At 36.5% G+C, this 16,220-nt stretch overlaps 2 protein-coding genes and 1 pseudogene across 2 annotated transcripts; 1 reads left to right on the forward strand and 2 right to left on the reverse strand.

The window, feature by feature from the left end:
* The first annotated feature begins 2,341 nt into the window (after positions 1-2,341).
* On the forward strand, positions 2,342-5,989 carry LOC114743353 (aminoacylase-1-like). The gene is made up of 5 exons (XM_028931560.1): positions 2,342-3,129; positions 3,248-3,510; positions 3,968-4,105; positions 4,741-4,980; positions 5,702-5,989. The coding sequence occupies exons 1-5, from the start codon at positions 2,523-2,525 to the stop codon at positions 5,813-5,815; spliced, it is 1,362 nt and encodes a 453-aa protein (XP_028787393.1). The 5' UTR covers positions 2,342-2,522; the 3' UTR covers positions 5,816-5,989.
* Positions 5,990-9,155: 3,166 nt separating this feature from the next.
* On the reverse strand, positions 9,156-11,063 carry LOC114743354 (2-alkenal reductase (NADP(+)-dependent)-like). Its single transcript, XM_028931561.1, has 5 exons — positions 10,752-11,063; positions 10,291-10,468; positions 9,985-10,151; positions 9,807-9,889; positions 9,156-9,610 (listed from the first exon to the last, which is right to left on the reverse strand). The coding sequence occupies exons 1-5, from the start codon at positions 10,992-10,994 to the stop codon at positions 9,232-9,234; spliced, it is 1,050 nt and encodes a 349-aa protein (XP_028787394.1). The 5' UTR covers positions 10,995-11,063; the 3' UTR covers positions 9,156-9,231.
* A 1,468-nt stretch (positions 11,064-12,531) lies between these two features.
* Positions 12,532-16,214, reverse strand: LOC114743348 (nuclear speckle splicing regulatory protein 1-like; annotated as a pseudogene).
* Positions 16,215-16,220: the final 6 nt, after the last annotated feature.

Genomic DNA, 16,220 nt, shown 5'->3' on the forward strand with positions numbered 1-16,220 from the left:
ATAAATATTAATCTTCGTTAATATATATTCTTAATAAAAGTAAAACAGCAAATACTTCGTAACAGACTCAACATGGACAGGTGGCTTTTCGCAAATCTGGGCAGAGACACACTGACAATTAGTAACGTCGGGGGAAAAAAAAGAAGAAGGTAAATTCAGGCTCAAGAGATTATATACTATCTCTTCTTCTTAATATAAGAACTTATTTGACTTTTAATTTAGTCCTAAATATAAGACTCCAATCTATTTTGTCTCTAATATTTTTATTTTTTTTCATAATTATTGTAGTAGTTGTACATGTTAAATGTTTTATCAAATGGTAGTTCTACTCTTAGCCAATATACATAATTAGCAAATAAGGAAATTTTAGGAAAGATAACATCTATTTATTATAAATAACTAATTTGACTATTTTTTAATCTACTTATATTAGGTACAGTAGGTAGTATTAAAAAACAAACAAGAGGGTATATATGCTCGCCTAACATTCACTATATGGAGCCAAAAAAATGCCAGGAGGGTATGGGAATGGGATAAGACGAAAGAAGTGTATTTAGGGCTTGTCAGCAAAGCATACAAGTAAAGACCACAGGCCATACGTCAAAGGTCATCCTCCTGTTAATGACTATATAACCCGATAGCATGAAAATGGCCCTGTTCCCACTTATAAGGTTATTAGTAGATGTCCCTAAAAGAACATGGAGGGTATGGGAATGGGAGATGAGATGGATGGGAAGGACTGTCCTGGGATGCGTACTACGGGAGCAATGCACTGCATGGACGCTAGATCACATGATGCTATTATATTTGTAGTCTTGTGCTGGGACGGGAAGCCCTTCCTTCGTGTTTTGAGCACCAAACTCATGCCATGATACTACTACGTTGTCATTATCAGTATATGATGGCCCCACACTTTCCCACGCCATAGTCCTGTCCGAAAATTTACCTACTATATGCTACCGACACTAAAACAAGTTTATTGAAATCTTATATGATGAAAACGACTCAGCGTTATGGTAAACCTGTCCTTAGAGGGAATGATTTTGCTTTATTCTTCACGTCTCTCGTGATCACATCACCTTTAAACCTAACACTTATTTTTTCAAAAGTGAAAAGGTGATATTGTTCAATGTGTTCACCTTTTCTCAGTATAAAAAAAACCGGACCGGACCGGCCGGTTCAACCGGTGAACCGGTGAATCGGTCAGTGGTCCGGTCCGGTTCATAAGCTAAACCGGGGACCGGTTCAAACCGGATTGAACCGGTCAAACCCGTGTGAACCAGTGAAAACCGGTAAAAACCGATATGAACCGGTAATGAACCGGTTTAAATAAATATATTGATATTTATCCTATTTTTTCTCATTTAACTCCTAATATCTCAATTATTATAGATTTAAATGAATTTTGATGATGAGTTTGACATCAATAACTATTAATTTTAGTTATTGAAAAAATTATAAAGATCAAAATTCTCAATATTGTTGTACTTTATTATTATTACAATCAAATTTTTATTTTATTTCTTTATATTTTGTTATTAGTAATTATTAGTATTGTTATATTTTGTCATTTTTAATTAAATTATATTATTTTAATATGACCGGTTTGATCTCGAGTTAACTCTGGTCTGACCCATTAACCCTTGAACCACTACCTCAACCGGTTTAGTGTCCGGTCCGGTTTTTTGTTCCTTGCCTTTTCTCACTTCCACCCTTCCCTCTCATGGTTTCTTTATCTAAAAAGGAATAAACTGATATAAGGTGAACATTATGAAGACGTCAGGAGTTAGAAGATTAAGGATAGCATTAAACAATACTACCTCCGGTCCTAATTATAAGACCCAGTTGACTTATTTGAGAAGATTAAGGAAGTAAGTTAAGTTAGTTATTTGTAATAAATAAATGTTATCATTCCTAAAATATCCTTGTTAATTAAGTGTATTGGCTAGAACTATCATTATTAGAAGGGCTATCTTGGAAAAAAATGCATAAATATGAGAGAAAAATGGACTAGGGTCTTATAATTAGGACCAAACAAAAAGTCAAATAGGGTCTTATATTAAGGACCAGAGGTAGTAATAAGAATCATATTGCGCCCACGCAGCGGCAGAGCTGAGATTTTGAGCCAGCAGGGGCAATAATGCATTTTATTTTATAAAATAAAACATACAAACGTAAAAATCAGGAAAAAAAATTGAATACAATCAAATAAATTACATTCTTTATAATTTTAAATTTGATAGCGAATCTTCCGAATAATAATTTTTTTCCCTCGAAAGTTTGATCTCTAAGATTTAGTATTGGGATGCGTGCGCAATGCATATGGGCACTAAACCCCTGCTTGGTTTTATTTATACTCGGAACCCATCGTGTGTTCCTTTATTATTAAATTAAATCTTTTCCCTTTATTTTTACATTTGTATATTTAATTTTATGACGGCCCCACACTTTCCACCCAATAGCCGCGTCTCTTTATAACTGCTTGAACGCGGCGCCTTTTTCGGGGGAAGTAGTGCCTAGTCATGGAGTTCCACGTCCCCAACACCGTTAGTTTTCATCTCTCTCTGCTTATCCTCGTGGCTTGGTCGTCCGTCCAAGCTTCACACTCATCATCCTTGTCATCCTCAGCCGCCGAAACCATATCTAGATTCCAGCACTACCTTCAAATCAACACTTCCCAGCCAACCCCAAACTACTACCAAGCCTCTGATTTCCTCGTCTCCCAAGCCAAATCCAGCTCCCTCCAATCTCAGGCCATCGAATTCGTCCGAGGGAAGCCCTTTGTGTTGATAAAATGGCCTGGCACTAACCCTCATCTTCCCTCCATTCTTCTCTACTCCCACACCGACGTTGTTCCCTCTGAGATTGACAAATGGAAGTACGACCCCTTCAGCGCTCATATTGACGACAACGGCAATATATACGCCCGAGGCTCTCAGGATATGAAGTGCGTTGGGATGCAGTACCTTGAAGCTGTTCGCCGCTTGAAGGCTTCTGGGCTTCAGCCTCTTCGATCTATCTACTTGGCCTTTTCTCCTGATGAGGAGATTGGTGGGCAGGATGGTGCAGCCAAGTTTGCTGAATCTGAGGTTTTCAAGAGTTTGAATATCGGCGTAGTGCTTGATGAAGGTGATTAGCAATGGAATCTTATTATTGTTTTTTGGACTACTGAATCTAGCATAAGTCGTTGACTTTTACTGAATGAGGTCTCTTGTGTTTCCTTCTGAAAAACTGATGGTCTTTATAGGAATGGCTTCCGCGGACGAGAATTACAGGATATTCTATGCTGAGAGGAGCGCGCGGTGGCTGGTAATAAAGGCTATTGGACAACCAGGGCATGGGTCAAGGCTTTATGATAACTCTGCAGCCGAGAATATGATGAAGAGCTTGGAAAGTATAAGAAGGTTTCGTGCTTCGCAGTTTGATATGATCAAGGCGGGTTTGATGGCCGAAGGCGAGGTTATTTCTGTTAATATGGCCTATTCAACGGCTGGAACACCATCTCCAACTGTAAGTAAGTCAATTGGGATTTAGAGCATGTATACATGTGAAGGATGGACATGTCGTTCTACGTATGAATATTGAATATACATTATCATTGTTACGCAAACGTATAATAATATATCCCCGGCCGGCCATTATAGCACATGATCATTGGGCCCCCTGGTAAATGATGCTACCGGACTTTGCCTATTTTAAACGCTACAGTGCCTCTTCTTCTTATGTTATGGATTAATCTAGCATACAAGCACATTATTAATTTGGTGGCACCTCCTACCAAAGTGTAAAAGGATACGCTTGCTAGTCACTAGAAACTTGGAACTTTGGACACGTGCATACTCCAATGCAAAGGGTTAGTGGGACAAGTGCATACTCTGACTTCGGCTTTAAACACTAATTTTAGTTTCTGTGAGCCCAAGGGTTGATTTTTTTTTTAATCCGTTGCATGATCTTCCGTTTTTGTCAGGGTTTTGTCATGAACTTGCAACCATCAGAGGCAGAAGTTGGGTTCGATATTAGGGTGCCACCAACTGCTGATCTGGAATCATTGGAGAGACGGATTGCTGACGAATGGGCACCTGCTTCACGGAATATGACATTCCGGGTAATTAACTTATTTTGCGCTGAAATGTTAAACTTTATTCGTCATTGAAAATACATTCAATAAACAGACAATTGCTTCGCTTGTCTCTTTCTTGCAAATGCAAAGTTAGGAGATATAATTCTAATGACCTAAGTTAGATTATTAACAACTTATGACTATTGTATAAAATATTAGCGCACAGCTTGGTTATGACCCGTCCATTTGAAGACTTGATTAGGAGGCTTGTTTATGTCCTTTCAGGCCAATTTAGTTCTGGTCAGCGAATCTCGAATGCTTTAAATTTTTGTTCATGTTCGTTTGTTTAAAATATCATTATGGGGCTGTGAGCACGCCATTTTATTTTGTACTCGCTCCATTTCCTTTTCATCGTTCCCATTTTTGAGATTCGCAAATACCAAGAAAGTGGTTAGTTTTACGTAGTTTCTTTTGGCTTCTTTTCAATTTTACTTTTAATTAAATGTAATGACTTGCACAATTCTACATGCTCTTTTATTATGGTTTAATGATTGGTTATATGGACTGAACTTTGGGTTTTTGGGTTTCGATCCCCACTATCTGTATTCCTTGTCTTGTTACTTTGTTAGGTAGAAATAGTACCATTGCTAGGCTGTCTAATTACATTTTACCTTGAGCAGTTCTTAGCGAAAGCACCAGTTCATGATGAGTTTGGGAACCCATTTACCACAAAGACTGACAGTTCCAATCCCTGGTGGGGCCTGCTTCAAGATGCCATCCAAAGGGCCGGTGGAAAACTTCATGAACCTGGGATCTTTCCTGCCTCAACCGATTCTCGCTACTTTCGACGACTGGGATTGCCTGCATTTGGATTCTCACCCATGGCAAACACCCCTATTCTGCTTCATGACCACAATGAGGTGACTCTGATCTCATATTGTCCGTCTTCAATCATTTGCTTGCTTATACATGTACATGAAATAGTCTAATATCATCTTCTAATTGACTCTATCTATGAACTAGTTCCCAGATGAAATCCTAGATAATATAAGGCTATATTAAAAGAGCTTTCTGGGTGATGCAGAGCACTGTGTCCCGAACGACTCTGATTCCCATGAGGATTTTCAGTTATGGAATAGACATAGTGACCAGACTGCAGCTAACCCACCTCAACTTTGATGTTTTGCTAAACAACTTCCTGTTGTTTTCATTTTGGCGGAGAAACCTGCTCAAGCATTGAGTATTTGCTAAAAAGACACGTTTCATGTCAAATGTTACCATCGACGCAATTGCCTGAAATCACAAACCTCAAAGAAATTTCCTTGAGGAGCAGTGTGTTTGAATCAAGTTCCGCAAAATCCTTAGTTCTATAATCTCTTCTTACATTCTTCTCCCTTCTTCTAAAGTAGAAGGGGTTATTTGCTCCTTGCTAATCTTTAAACTGCAAGTGTCATTTATCATTGCGTTAAAGTATGTTATTGCTTTCTACCCCGGGTCATGTTTGTTCTTAGTAATCTTACTAATTTGTTTTTTTTCTCTTTTATTTGGGTTGTAACTGAGATCTTTCTTATTCTTGTAAGCAACCCTCTCTGGATTTTCTGTTACTGAATTTTATGTTTGAATTCCTCCCCTGTTTTGCAGTTTTTGAACCAGGAAGTGTACCTAAAGGGAATTACAATGTATGAGTCAATAATTAAGGCTTATGCGTCTTATGTGGAGAATGAAGGAAATAGAGCATCTACAGGTGATTTATGAGCAAGTTATGAAGCATGTTTTCTTTTGACTTCTGGCGATTTCTGCGGTGTATTTTATCTAATTGGATTGTAATGTAATATTCCTTATGAGCGCGTAGGTTCTTATATGTAACAATAAGTATTGAATAAATGTTTTCATGAATAAATGTCCTGTGCCTGATCTTCTCACGGGGGATCACATTGGCTTAACATGAATTATCCCTCCCTCCCTCCCTCTCCCTCTCTCTCTCTCTCTCTCTCACACACACACACTCCTAGTTACAGGATCCAACGACTATCTTCATTTGTGGCAAAACTCCTTGAAGTTATTTTGCTTATAAACTCTTTATAATACGAAATAGGCTATTTTTTGCAATCTCAATTACAGTTACATTAACCTTTGTGGTATAATCTTTTTAATAAGAGAGAAGGTGCTTAAATATGCTGGAAGTATCCACAAATGAGCACCCAACACTTGGAATTTTTTGGCTCTTATATGCCTTGAAAGTTTATTTTTATAGCAAAAATATCCTAGTCGTTATTCGCTATTAAGTTTGACCGTTAAATTATGTAGTTTGACTAATGTCTTTAGCGGTTAAATTTAACAGCGGATAACAATTTAGGATAGAGAAGCTACAAAATAAAATATTTGAGGCATATAAGAGCAAAAAAAAAACTTGGAGATGTTGAATGCTCCTTTGTTGATATTTTTGGAATATTTAAGCACCTTATCTCTTTTAATAATTAAATTTTCTGATGAAAAGGTTAATAGTCATGATATTGCTCAAAATGAAATCTTATTCCCTTAATTTTTTAAACTAATGTTACCAAAACAAGCGTAGATAGGTTTTCTTTTCAGATATTGATAGTGATATTTATTCAAGTTGAAAAAGGAAACCTAAAGATTCATATGATTATAATAAATTAAATCATTCATGAGCAAGGACAATAACATGTTTTTAAGGATTACAACCAATGAAAATTGCTTCTAAACTTGCAGAGCCATTCTCAAGGTAATATTTGGGGGGGGGGGCTTTGGCATTGATTTGAAGGAGTTAAAAAGGTCTACTTCGGGTTGTGTTTAGTTTGAGTATTCTTAGTAATTTTGTTCGTTTGATTTGGGTTGAGGTTTTGGGGTTCTGAGGTTCTTGGTTTTAAGGGCTAAGGGTTTTGAGGTTTAATGTTTAGGGCTTTTGGGTTTTAGTGTTTAGTGGATTATGGTTTTAAGGGCTAAGGGTTTTGAGGTTTAGTGTTTGGGGTTGTGGTTTTAGGGTTTAAGATATCGGGCTTTCAGTTTTTGGTTTTGTTGTCTAGGCTTGAAGGTTTAGTGTCTAGGATTGAGGATTTGGGGGTTTAGGGTTTTATGTGTAACAATTTGGGGTTTAAGGTTGAAGGTTTTAGGGCTTTAGAGTTCTATGAATTTAGGGTTTTAAGTGTTTAAGATTTGGAGTTTTTGGGTTTTATGCGTAAGGTATAGGGTTTTTTGGTTTATGGTTTCGAGTCCAAGGTTCTTAGGTGTAGGGGTTTAGGATTTTTTTTTTTAAATATTAATGGCTTTAGGGGCACACTGGTTTAGGGTTCTATGTTTTAGGTCAAGGGTTTTGAGTTTTAAGGATTAGAGTTACTAGGGTTTTGGGGTTTAGAATTTTGGTGTTTAGGGATAGTTTAGGTTTTTATTATTTTAGGATTTTTGGGTTTAAGGTTTAATCTTTTAGGGCTTTGTATTTGGGGTTTTGGATTTGAGATTTTGAGGTTCATGTTTTGGGATTTTGAGTTTTGGTTTATTGCATTTAGGGTTTTTGTTCAAGGTTTTCGGTTTTGGTGTGTAGGATTTAGGGTTTTATGTTGCAGGATCTTAGAATTTAGGATTTTAGGGCTTAAAAGTACTAGGAGTTAGGGTATTGTATTTACGGTTTAAGGCCTTAGGTTTGGAGATTTTGGGTTTTTGAATTTAAGGGTTTAGTGGTTTAGGAAGTCCTGTTTTGGGATATATAATTTAGAGTTTAGGGTTTAAAATTTTTAAGCCTTAATGGTTTAGAGTTTAGGATAATAGGATTTCGGGTTATAGAATTTAAGGTTTAAGATATAGGGGTTTAGTGTTTGTGTTTGGGTTATAGGGTTTTGGGCTTTTAGTTTTGGATTTCCTCTACTCCATACTTTAATTACAAGTTAAAGCCATAAACCCCAAAACTCTAAACCTAGACTCAAAGTCTCAAAACCAAAATTTCAAAAACCCAATCATAAACCTTAAACCCCAAACTTTTAAACTAGACCTTATGCCATGATTCTAAACCCTAAAACCTAAAGTCTAAAACCATAAGCCTCAAACTCTCAAGCCAAAAACACTACAGGCTAATAATCCTAAACTCTTAAAATCCCAAACTCTAAACCAAGAAACCCTAAAATAAAATAAATAAAAAAACCCCTAATCCTCTAACCCCCAAAATGCCAAAACCAAAGTATAAGCCCTAAACTCCAAGCCCTTGAATCCAAAACACTAAAATTGAAACCCCAAACCCATAAAACACTAAACATCAAACCTAAACCTTAAACTCCCAAAACTCTAAACCCTAAACCTTAGATTTCAAAATCCATAATTCAAAAACCCTAAACTCAAAAACTAAAATCCCCAAACCCTAAACATTAAGACCCAAAACACCAAACCTTAACTCTAAACCTTACACACAAAAACCCCAAACCATAAAATTCTATACCCCAAAACCCTCAACATAAAACGCTAGACCCCAAAACAATAAACACCTGAAGAAGTCATAAAATACTTTATTGTATATATTTCATTTTGAGCAAGGATTTAGGGTTTGTGGTTTAACTTTTGGGATTTAGGGTTTAGAGTTTGGGCTCATAATTCAAGCTTATGCACCTTTTGTGGAGAATGGAGGGAATGGTTTATCTAAAGGTGCTTTATTTGCAAGTTATGTGGCATGTTTTCTTCTGACTTTTGGAATACCTACAATGTATTTTATCTAATTAGATGACATGGCTTGAGTTTTGATATGTAACAATTAGTACTGGGTAATTCTTTTCATGAAGAAATGTTCTATGCTTGATCTTTTTATGTAGGATCACAGTTTAACATGGATTCTCTCTCTTTTTCTCTCACCCTTAGTTACTGAATAGGATATGGTTTAAGTGACTATCTTCGTTTTTGGTTAAGGCAATTTATTTTATGCAATCTCTAGTAAAGTTAACCTTTTCGTGGTATGACTTTTTTAATAATTAAATTTTCTAATGAGAAGGTTCATGGTCATGATATTGCAATGAAATTTATATAGTAATGCTTCTTAACCCCTATTTTTGGGACCAGTGTTTACAGTCTAACAGAACGAGCATAGATAGGTCACTTTTTCAAATATGCAGTGACATTTATTCAAGCTGAAAAAGGCAACCCAGAGATTCAAATGATTACAATAAATCAAATCATTCATGAGCAAGTGCAACAACTTGCTTGCCAGGATTACGGCCCGTGAAAATTGCTTCCAAAGCTGCAGGGCCATTCTCAAGCCCTTCAGCAAAGGCCTCCACATAGGACACCTTGCCCTCTCTAATATATGGCAACATCGTCTCCAAGAACTTGGGATACAAGTGATAATAATCAAACACTGTGAAAGCTTCAATTCGGACTTGCTTGTATATAATAGACAGCAAATTCTTGATGGGTTGAGGCTCTGGAAGATCATATTGGGATATCATTCCTGCCACTACTATTCTTCCTCTCCTTCTCATGTTCACAAGTGCCGCGTCCAGCATCTCACCGCCAACATTCTCAAAGTATATGTCAATCCCTTCAGGGAAATACCTATTTGAATCGAAGCCACATGTAAACAATAATTTTTTAACTTATTTGAATCCAAGAAGTTTGCAGTGTTCTGGGGTATGTGTTGATTGGAGAATAATGCAACAGAAGGGACTTTGTTCAAGAGTTACTGCTAAGGGCAGGAGAGCAACAGAAGATTTTCATTTATATGTATGCCAAATGAATTTCTTGCACTGACCTTTTCAAAGCTTCATCCAAGTCATGCTCTTCCTTGTAATTGAAAGCTCCATCAAATCCAAACTTGTTCTTTAAGATTTCAACCTTTGCAGTGGGAAAAAAAGAGTTAATTGGCGGGTTCTATCTGAAAATAAAAGGTCCGTGTGTAATATTTTCTGCAAAGTCAAGAGTATACCTACCTTCTCTTTACTTCCTGCACTTCCAACAACATAGCAGCCCATCAATTTTGCCAATTGGCCGACTAGTTGACCAATTGCTCCAAATGCTGAGGATATGAACACATATTCTCCTTTCTTTGGGGCACCAATTTCATAAAATCCCACGTAAGCACTCATTCCAGGCATACCTGCGTGTCGCAAAATGGAATCATATTCTAATGGGAACAATTACAACGCATTAAGATCTGAAGTATATTCAGGCCAAAAAAAAAAGATCTGAAGTATATGCATATTGCTTTAGGGCAATTTGCAAGTGATGATTTTTACCTAGAAGTCCTGTGTAATAGGATAATGGGACATCTGTGTGCTCAATTTTGAAGAAAGATGGAGTGTTGGTGAGGATACTATACTCTTCCCATTTGGTGACTCCCCAGAGCAAGTCACCAGTTTTGTAGTCAGGGTGTTTGGATTCCAATACTTTGAAAACTCCATAACCAACTATTACCTGAAATAACAATTCAGCCCATACAAATTAGATGATATTCAAAAGAAACTTTTTCAGACTTCACTCACCACTTATACTCCTCCGGTCCTAAATATAAGAACCTTATATAAGGTTCTTATATTTAGGACTGGAAGAGTATATCAGTTAAAACCCATCCTAATCTCTGAAATTTCGGTTAATGGTATCATACATGAATAAATGACAAGAGAGTAAAGCAGAAGCAGAGAACAAAATTTTGCTGAAATTGAAAGCCAAAGGAAGAAGGGAAACGGAAAGGGCATACAGAATCAGGAACGAAGGTGTCAAAGAGGCGATCTTTTTGAGGTTTCTTATTGCCTCGCATGTAGGGATCACAAGAAAGGTAGAGATTCTTGACAAGCACCGCATTGGAAGCCTCTGGAGGAAGTTGCAGGCTGATGGTGGAACTGCTCATGTACATGTCTGTTTCTTTAGGATTACCAGTTATGTAATCCTTGGCTTTCACCTGCTTGTTCCTTACTTTCTCTACAACCTTAGTTTCTGCCATTGCTCTTATCCTCAAAATGTTCTGATCTCAGATGTCCAAGCAACGTTCTCTACCGGACATATATATAGTTGTAGAGAGGTAGCACAAAGAAACTATGATGTCATTGCCCACTTCATATTCAAAGCCGAAGCTCCGTGGCCAAGTCTCTTTTTTACTGGGGAAAATTCAATGTTTGACCAATAAAAGTTATCTCGTGGCCACCTTCATATGCAACAAATTCCCGCTGAGTTCAGATATAATTAAATTAAACAACAGCCGCCCCAATAATTGGAACAGGAAAGCAGTTAGTTATATCCATTACAACGCAGAGTGTTATGCAATTCCCTGCATCCATGTAGCTACTGTCCGCCTTGAAAAGTAGGTGAGCCTGCCGTATATAATTGAAAAGAAACAAAGAAATAATTATGCAATATGAACATCGCGTTATTAAATTCCTTGTCTGACCAATAAATATCAGGATCTCGTAGCCGCCAACGGAAAGTAATTAACAGAACCATTATTTAATTGATCGGTATATAAAATCCACATACAAAGCAATTTAATTATAGATGGCACACCCAACAGCATTTAGTTTGTATTGACCAGACCCGACTACATGAAATGTAACGATGTAGTTGGGTCTGACATATATAACTGAAAAAGAAAAGAAATAACGATGCAATAAAAGCGTCCCGTTACTCTCCAATCCTGCAATTGCATGTCATCCGATAAATTACGGGGCTCACATTTCCCATCTCACCTTATGATTTATTACATTCAAATTTAATACATTAACTCAAATAATGGGGTCAATCAATATTAGTTAATGATTTTAGATTTGAATCAACAATCAATTATTTACACTGACGTTTAGTTTTTTCATTTACAAAATGTTACTGAATTTTTTTTCTGCATCATCAGCGTCCCTGCATTTATTAAAATATCCATAACCCAAAAGAAATAACCTGAAAATTAATTGCCCAAAGCAATAAAAAATTTCAAAATTCAAATTATGTTATCATATTTGTTTCCTGTCATTTGTAATCTTTAGAAGAGTTGTTGATGAATTTCGCAGTTTGTGTTTAGAGGCCACAACAAATCAGTTCAAAACTTTATCTCTTAATTTTACCTTGGTAAAATACATATCACTGGGGATACATAACTCATTGTTGTAGGCTCTCAAAAAGCTTCGAGAGGTTTGTAATTTTATTTCCTGTGTAAAGGAATTCCTAGATCCACATGTGGTTGAAATTGATTTTTATATTTATACAGATAAATGGGTTTCCGATATTAGAGAATTCGGATATAAGCATACTACTATAAGTGCAACATTTTTGTGACTCGTTCTTTAAATATAAGCAAAAGACTTTTTAGAAACCAATCCTTCGATATGGCGTCTGGTTGTAATCCCTTTCGTCACTTTATTATGGATGATCCGAGCAAGATCCAAGAAGAGAATTAAACAAGAAGACTAATTTCCTATCACTTGGTTATAAGTAAGTTCTATCTGATATCACGTCGATAACCTTTTTTTTTAAAAAAAAAAAAATGAAACAAGTTAAGTGAAGATACATTGTTAGCTCTTATAAAATTGATCCATCCATTTCAACAGATAACTCAAGATGGAAGGAAAAAACAGATTACTATGTGACAGAATTTATAGATACCAGAAACTGCTATCTATTCAATCCATGACTAGATATCAGATATAATATCACGGATATGTGATAGAAATGATATTTGGACAACCGACCACATGGACAGAGCACCAGATGCCATAAACAAAGCACAAGCCAAAGAATTTCACTGTTCTTTTGCTCTTTTCCGTGCCAAAAAGCGTTCTTTCGCTGCAGCAAGAGCATCGTGAGTTCTCTTATGATGATCAGGCTTTGGTTCAGAAGTTGATGATGACTGGTTTGCAGGAGCTCCTCCTTCAAGAGAAGCCTCGTGACTTGGCTTCATACTCAAGGGGTCGATACTTCTGTCAGAAGGATTAGAAGTTCCCCTTCGCCATTATTCTCTTGTCCAGAATTGAGTTATTCAGCGATTGTTGTGCTCTTTCTAATGATTCATCATTTTGATGTTGATTTAATGGATCTGCAGTCATTGCCTGGCGTGTCTCTGGAATTCTTGCTTCAGCCTGATCCTCATGCTTCTTCCCCTTGGCATCTTTTGCACCATAAGCTATATTTTTATCGAGGTTTGAGTAAAAATCAAGCAAAAAGTCCTTCTTCTTTGTAACCTACAATAATTAAAAATTGCCAGTAAAAAAAGTTAACTAAGCATTTCAATTTCGCTTCAAAATAGCACATATGTTCAAATCAAGAGATGAAAACATGAAACAGAAAGCACCCGCCACCTAACAACATGCTACTGCCTGCCTTGGCTGGCCAAATGTTATTGGCAATTTTGAATCAGAATGATAGTGTTGAAACAAATAACAAAGAAATCCATAATGCTTGACCAAGTTGAATCAATTATTCCATTGAATTTGGGACCAAACGATGCAATCAACTATTGCTCACTAAATATTAGTCCAGAAAATAACCAAGTCTTCAAAACCCCATCATACTAATGTGAAAACTTATACCGTGTTGCTAAATTTCAATATTAAAAAACTTAATGGGTAACTGAATCTTTTCTTAACAAAGCACTCAAACTAATTTTAATATGCTCCTAAAATGGAATTCATAAGTTGTAGTAATTGCCATTATATTTTGTAATTACATCGAAGAAGGAAAATAGGTGCATCTTTCTCATAGTCCCCACACCCAGATCACTGAGAACACAGGACTATCTCGATCCAAACACGGCACACAAAAAGGCCACTTAAAATCTAATATCATTCAGCTGACAAATGTATAACAATTAATCCATCCACATGCAAGGCTAAAAATCAAACAACTTACATCGTCTCTCTCCTCTTGTAGTTCACGCAAGCGTTCTAACTCCATCTGTTTCTCCCGTTCAGCAAGTTTCTTTCTGTAAGCTTCCGTGACAAATTTGTCTTTGTCAGCATAGAGATGATCATCCTTGCTTCTCTCTTTAGCAAGCTTTCTCTCATAAACAATATCACGATACTGCTCCCGCTCTTTTGCTTTTTGCATAAGAGTTCGAATGTATTTTGGCTGCACCACAAAAACTTTCAGGTTGTTCAATATCATTTGGAAATTGGCATACAACCCAAAATGAGCAGATTTTGCTACTTTAGCATCCATAGAAATAAAACCAGAAATCTTGTTTACAGCCAAACCAAATAAAACAAAAGTCAACTAATCCACTGTAAAGTCAGTCTGAATGGTCTTCATTAGTTAGTCTAATAAAAAAATGTTGGATTTGGAACACATGCACCTTGTAAGGCTACTATAGATTTTACAATGCATGAATTTAATATTTGATTGGCATTCTTGAAGCTGGCAGGAAAAAAAACAGATTGGCATTCTTGAAAGTCAAGTACTTATATTGCCATGATAAATAAATCAGTCAAAGATAGTGATGAATAATCGGTCAAGTAAGTAAAATATTGTCATGATAAAGTATATTAAAATTTTAAACTGTGAGCGTGTGGTAAAGTAACTTAGCAAAGTTACAGATATTCTCCTATGTGCTTCTCCACCAAGTGATGAAGATAATACAGTGATTAGTGGAGTGTAACTAAATACCATTTCACACTATTAGTCATAACTTTATACATCAAATTGGCCATCTTAACATATCATTTCTGACATCCATAAAATGAAGAACTTACTAGTTATCAAATACATGAAGACATAGTTGTACCTTTCTTTCCTCACGGTCTTGAACCAGTGGACGTGCAATATTTTGTTTCATTTTGTCATAAACTCCATCATAATCAAATACAGTCGGATCTTCTTCCAATGCTTTCTTTTGCTGCTCCTCAATCTTAAACATGCAAAAAGAAACCAAGATATAATGTAATTAACCAAACAAACAATACTATGTATGATATTTGACCAAAGCATCAAAATACATTAAACATCCCGAAGACTACTATTCAGCAAGGTCAACTTACTTCCTTGAGAGCCTTATTTTTGCTAGCCTGTCGAGCAATTTCTTTCTCAACATCATTCTCATCATCATTGCTAAAGCCAAAAGGAGTGGCCAGGGGAGACCTAACTGGCTGCTTCTTTTGAGCATGCCTGAGGTTTAAGCCATACTTGCTCATTTTGCTCAGCTCCTTCTCCACTGTAGTTCGAATGAAGCTGTCACACTCAGAAAATTGAAGTGTTACCCCGCACTAGAGTACAAGAAAACCTTACTCTGTAAGTCATGTTTCTCATATCAAGAAATTCCTATTTTTCATTTCAAAGTCACTTATTCAAATAAACAGGATTGAATAATAATTTCCAAATAGAAAGGTTACACTCAACAATTATAAGTAAATATTGGGTGCCTTTCATATCATTCAACCTAGGCATTACTGTTGCATTCAAATCGTTCTTAATTCAACATTTACAAACTAACCTCAACACACAGAATCTAATTCAAGTAGCTTGATCTGTAACTAATAATTCTAATAAATCCACGAGAACACATCCCAGACGCTCAGATAGGAGGTTGAATGTCACATAAATTAAAATCAGAGGTTGCAATTATGAGGGCTAGAACTACATTTTAATTGTGGTTCTCTTTTTCTTTCAAGCAGTATCAAACACTTTGTGTGCACTTAATTACCTCTATCATGGTACTCTAGAATTCAAGCCTCTGCCCAAACAACATGTAAGCATAAATCAAGGTCTACAACACCCTGAAAGCAATAAACTTGCCAATTTACCATTCAACAATCGAACAAAAGTTTTACCAATTTCTAATTTCTAGCTCAATAAGAGCCTTTCAAGCAGAAGGTAAAAAGAAGCATATATGGTGGTGTGGAAACACTATTTGAGGGAGTATTAGCGAAAATACCTGATGAAGCCAATCTCAAAACCCTTATTATCAGCGAGCACCAAACTCAATTTTGACAAGGAGATCAATCAGTCAGAACCTAGAGCTTAGGGTCTTGGAGAGTACGCACGAGTAACTGAGTAAGTAATCTTCAGCAATCTAAGAAGGCGACAATCAATTTCAATTTTACCCGTACGCTTGTATGAATTTCCCTGGTTTAAATGTACCCATTCAAAGAAGAGAGACGAACCTGCGATGCACGACAAAACACCAGGGGAAAGAAGAGAGACGGGCGGCTGCAAAGAGGGGGGACGGATACGATTTAGAGCTTCTGAGGGTAAG

Source organism: Neltuma alba, unplaced genomic scaffold (assembly GCF_004799145.2).
Source record: "Neltuma alba isolate B1F8T4 unplaced genomic scaffold, ASM479914v2 tig00003996_pilon, whole genome shotgun sequence".
NCBI lineage: Eukaryota > Viridiplantae > Streptophyta > Magnoliopsida > Fabales > Fabaceae > Neltuma > Neltuma alba.

Excerpts from the sequence above, each read along its gene's own strand:
- LOC114743353 (XM_028931560.1), top strand. The coding sequence starts at position 2,523 with ATGGAGTTCCACGTCCCCAACACCGTTAGTTTTCATCTCTCTCTGCTT. Across the intron at positions 3,130-3,247 it reads CGGCGTAGTGCTTGATGAAG|GAATGGCTTCCGCGGACGAG; the intron begins GTGATTAGCAAT and ends TGGTCTTTATAG. Across the intron at positions 4,106-4,740 it reads CACGGAATATGACATTCCGG|TTCTTAGCGAAAGCACCAGT; the intron begins GTAATTAACTTA and ends TACCTTGAGCAG.
- LOC114743354 (XM_028931561.1), bottom strand. The coding sequence starts at position 10,994 with ATGGCAGAAACTAAGGTTGTAGAGAAAGTAAGGAACAAGCAGGTGAAA. Across the intron at positions 10,469-10,751 it reads ACACCTTCGTTCCTGATTCT|GTAATAGTTGGTTATGGAGT; the intron begins GTATGCCCTTTC and ends TTGTTATTTCAG. Across the intron at positions 9,611-9,806 it reads TTGGATGAAGCTTTGAAAAG|GTATTTCCCTGAAGGGATTG; the intron begins GTCAGTGCAAGA and ends CGATTCAAATAG.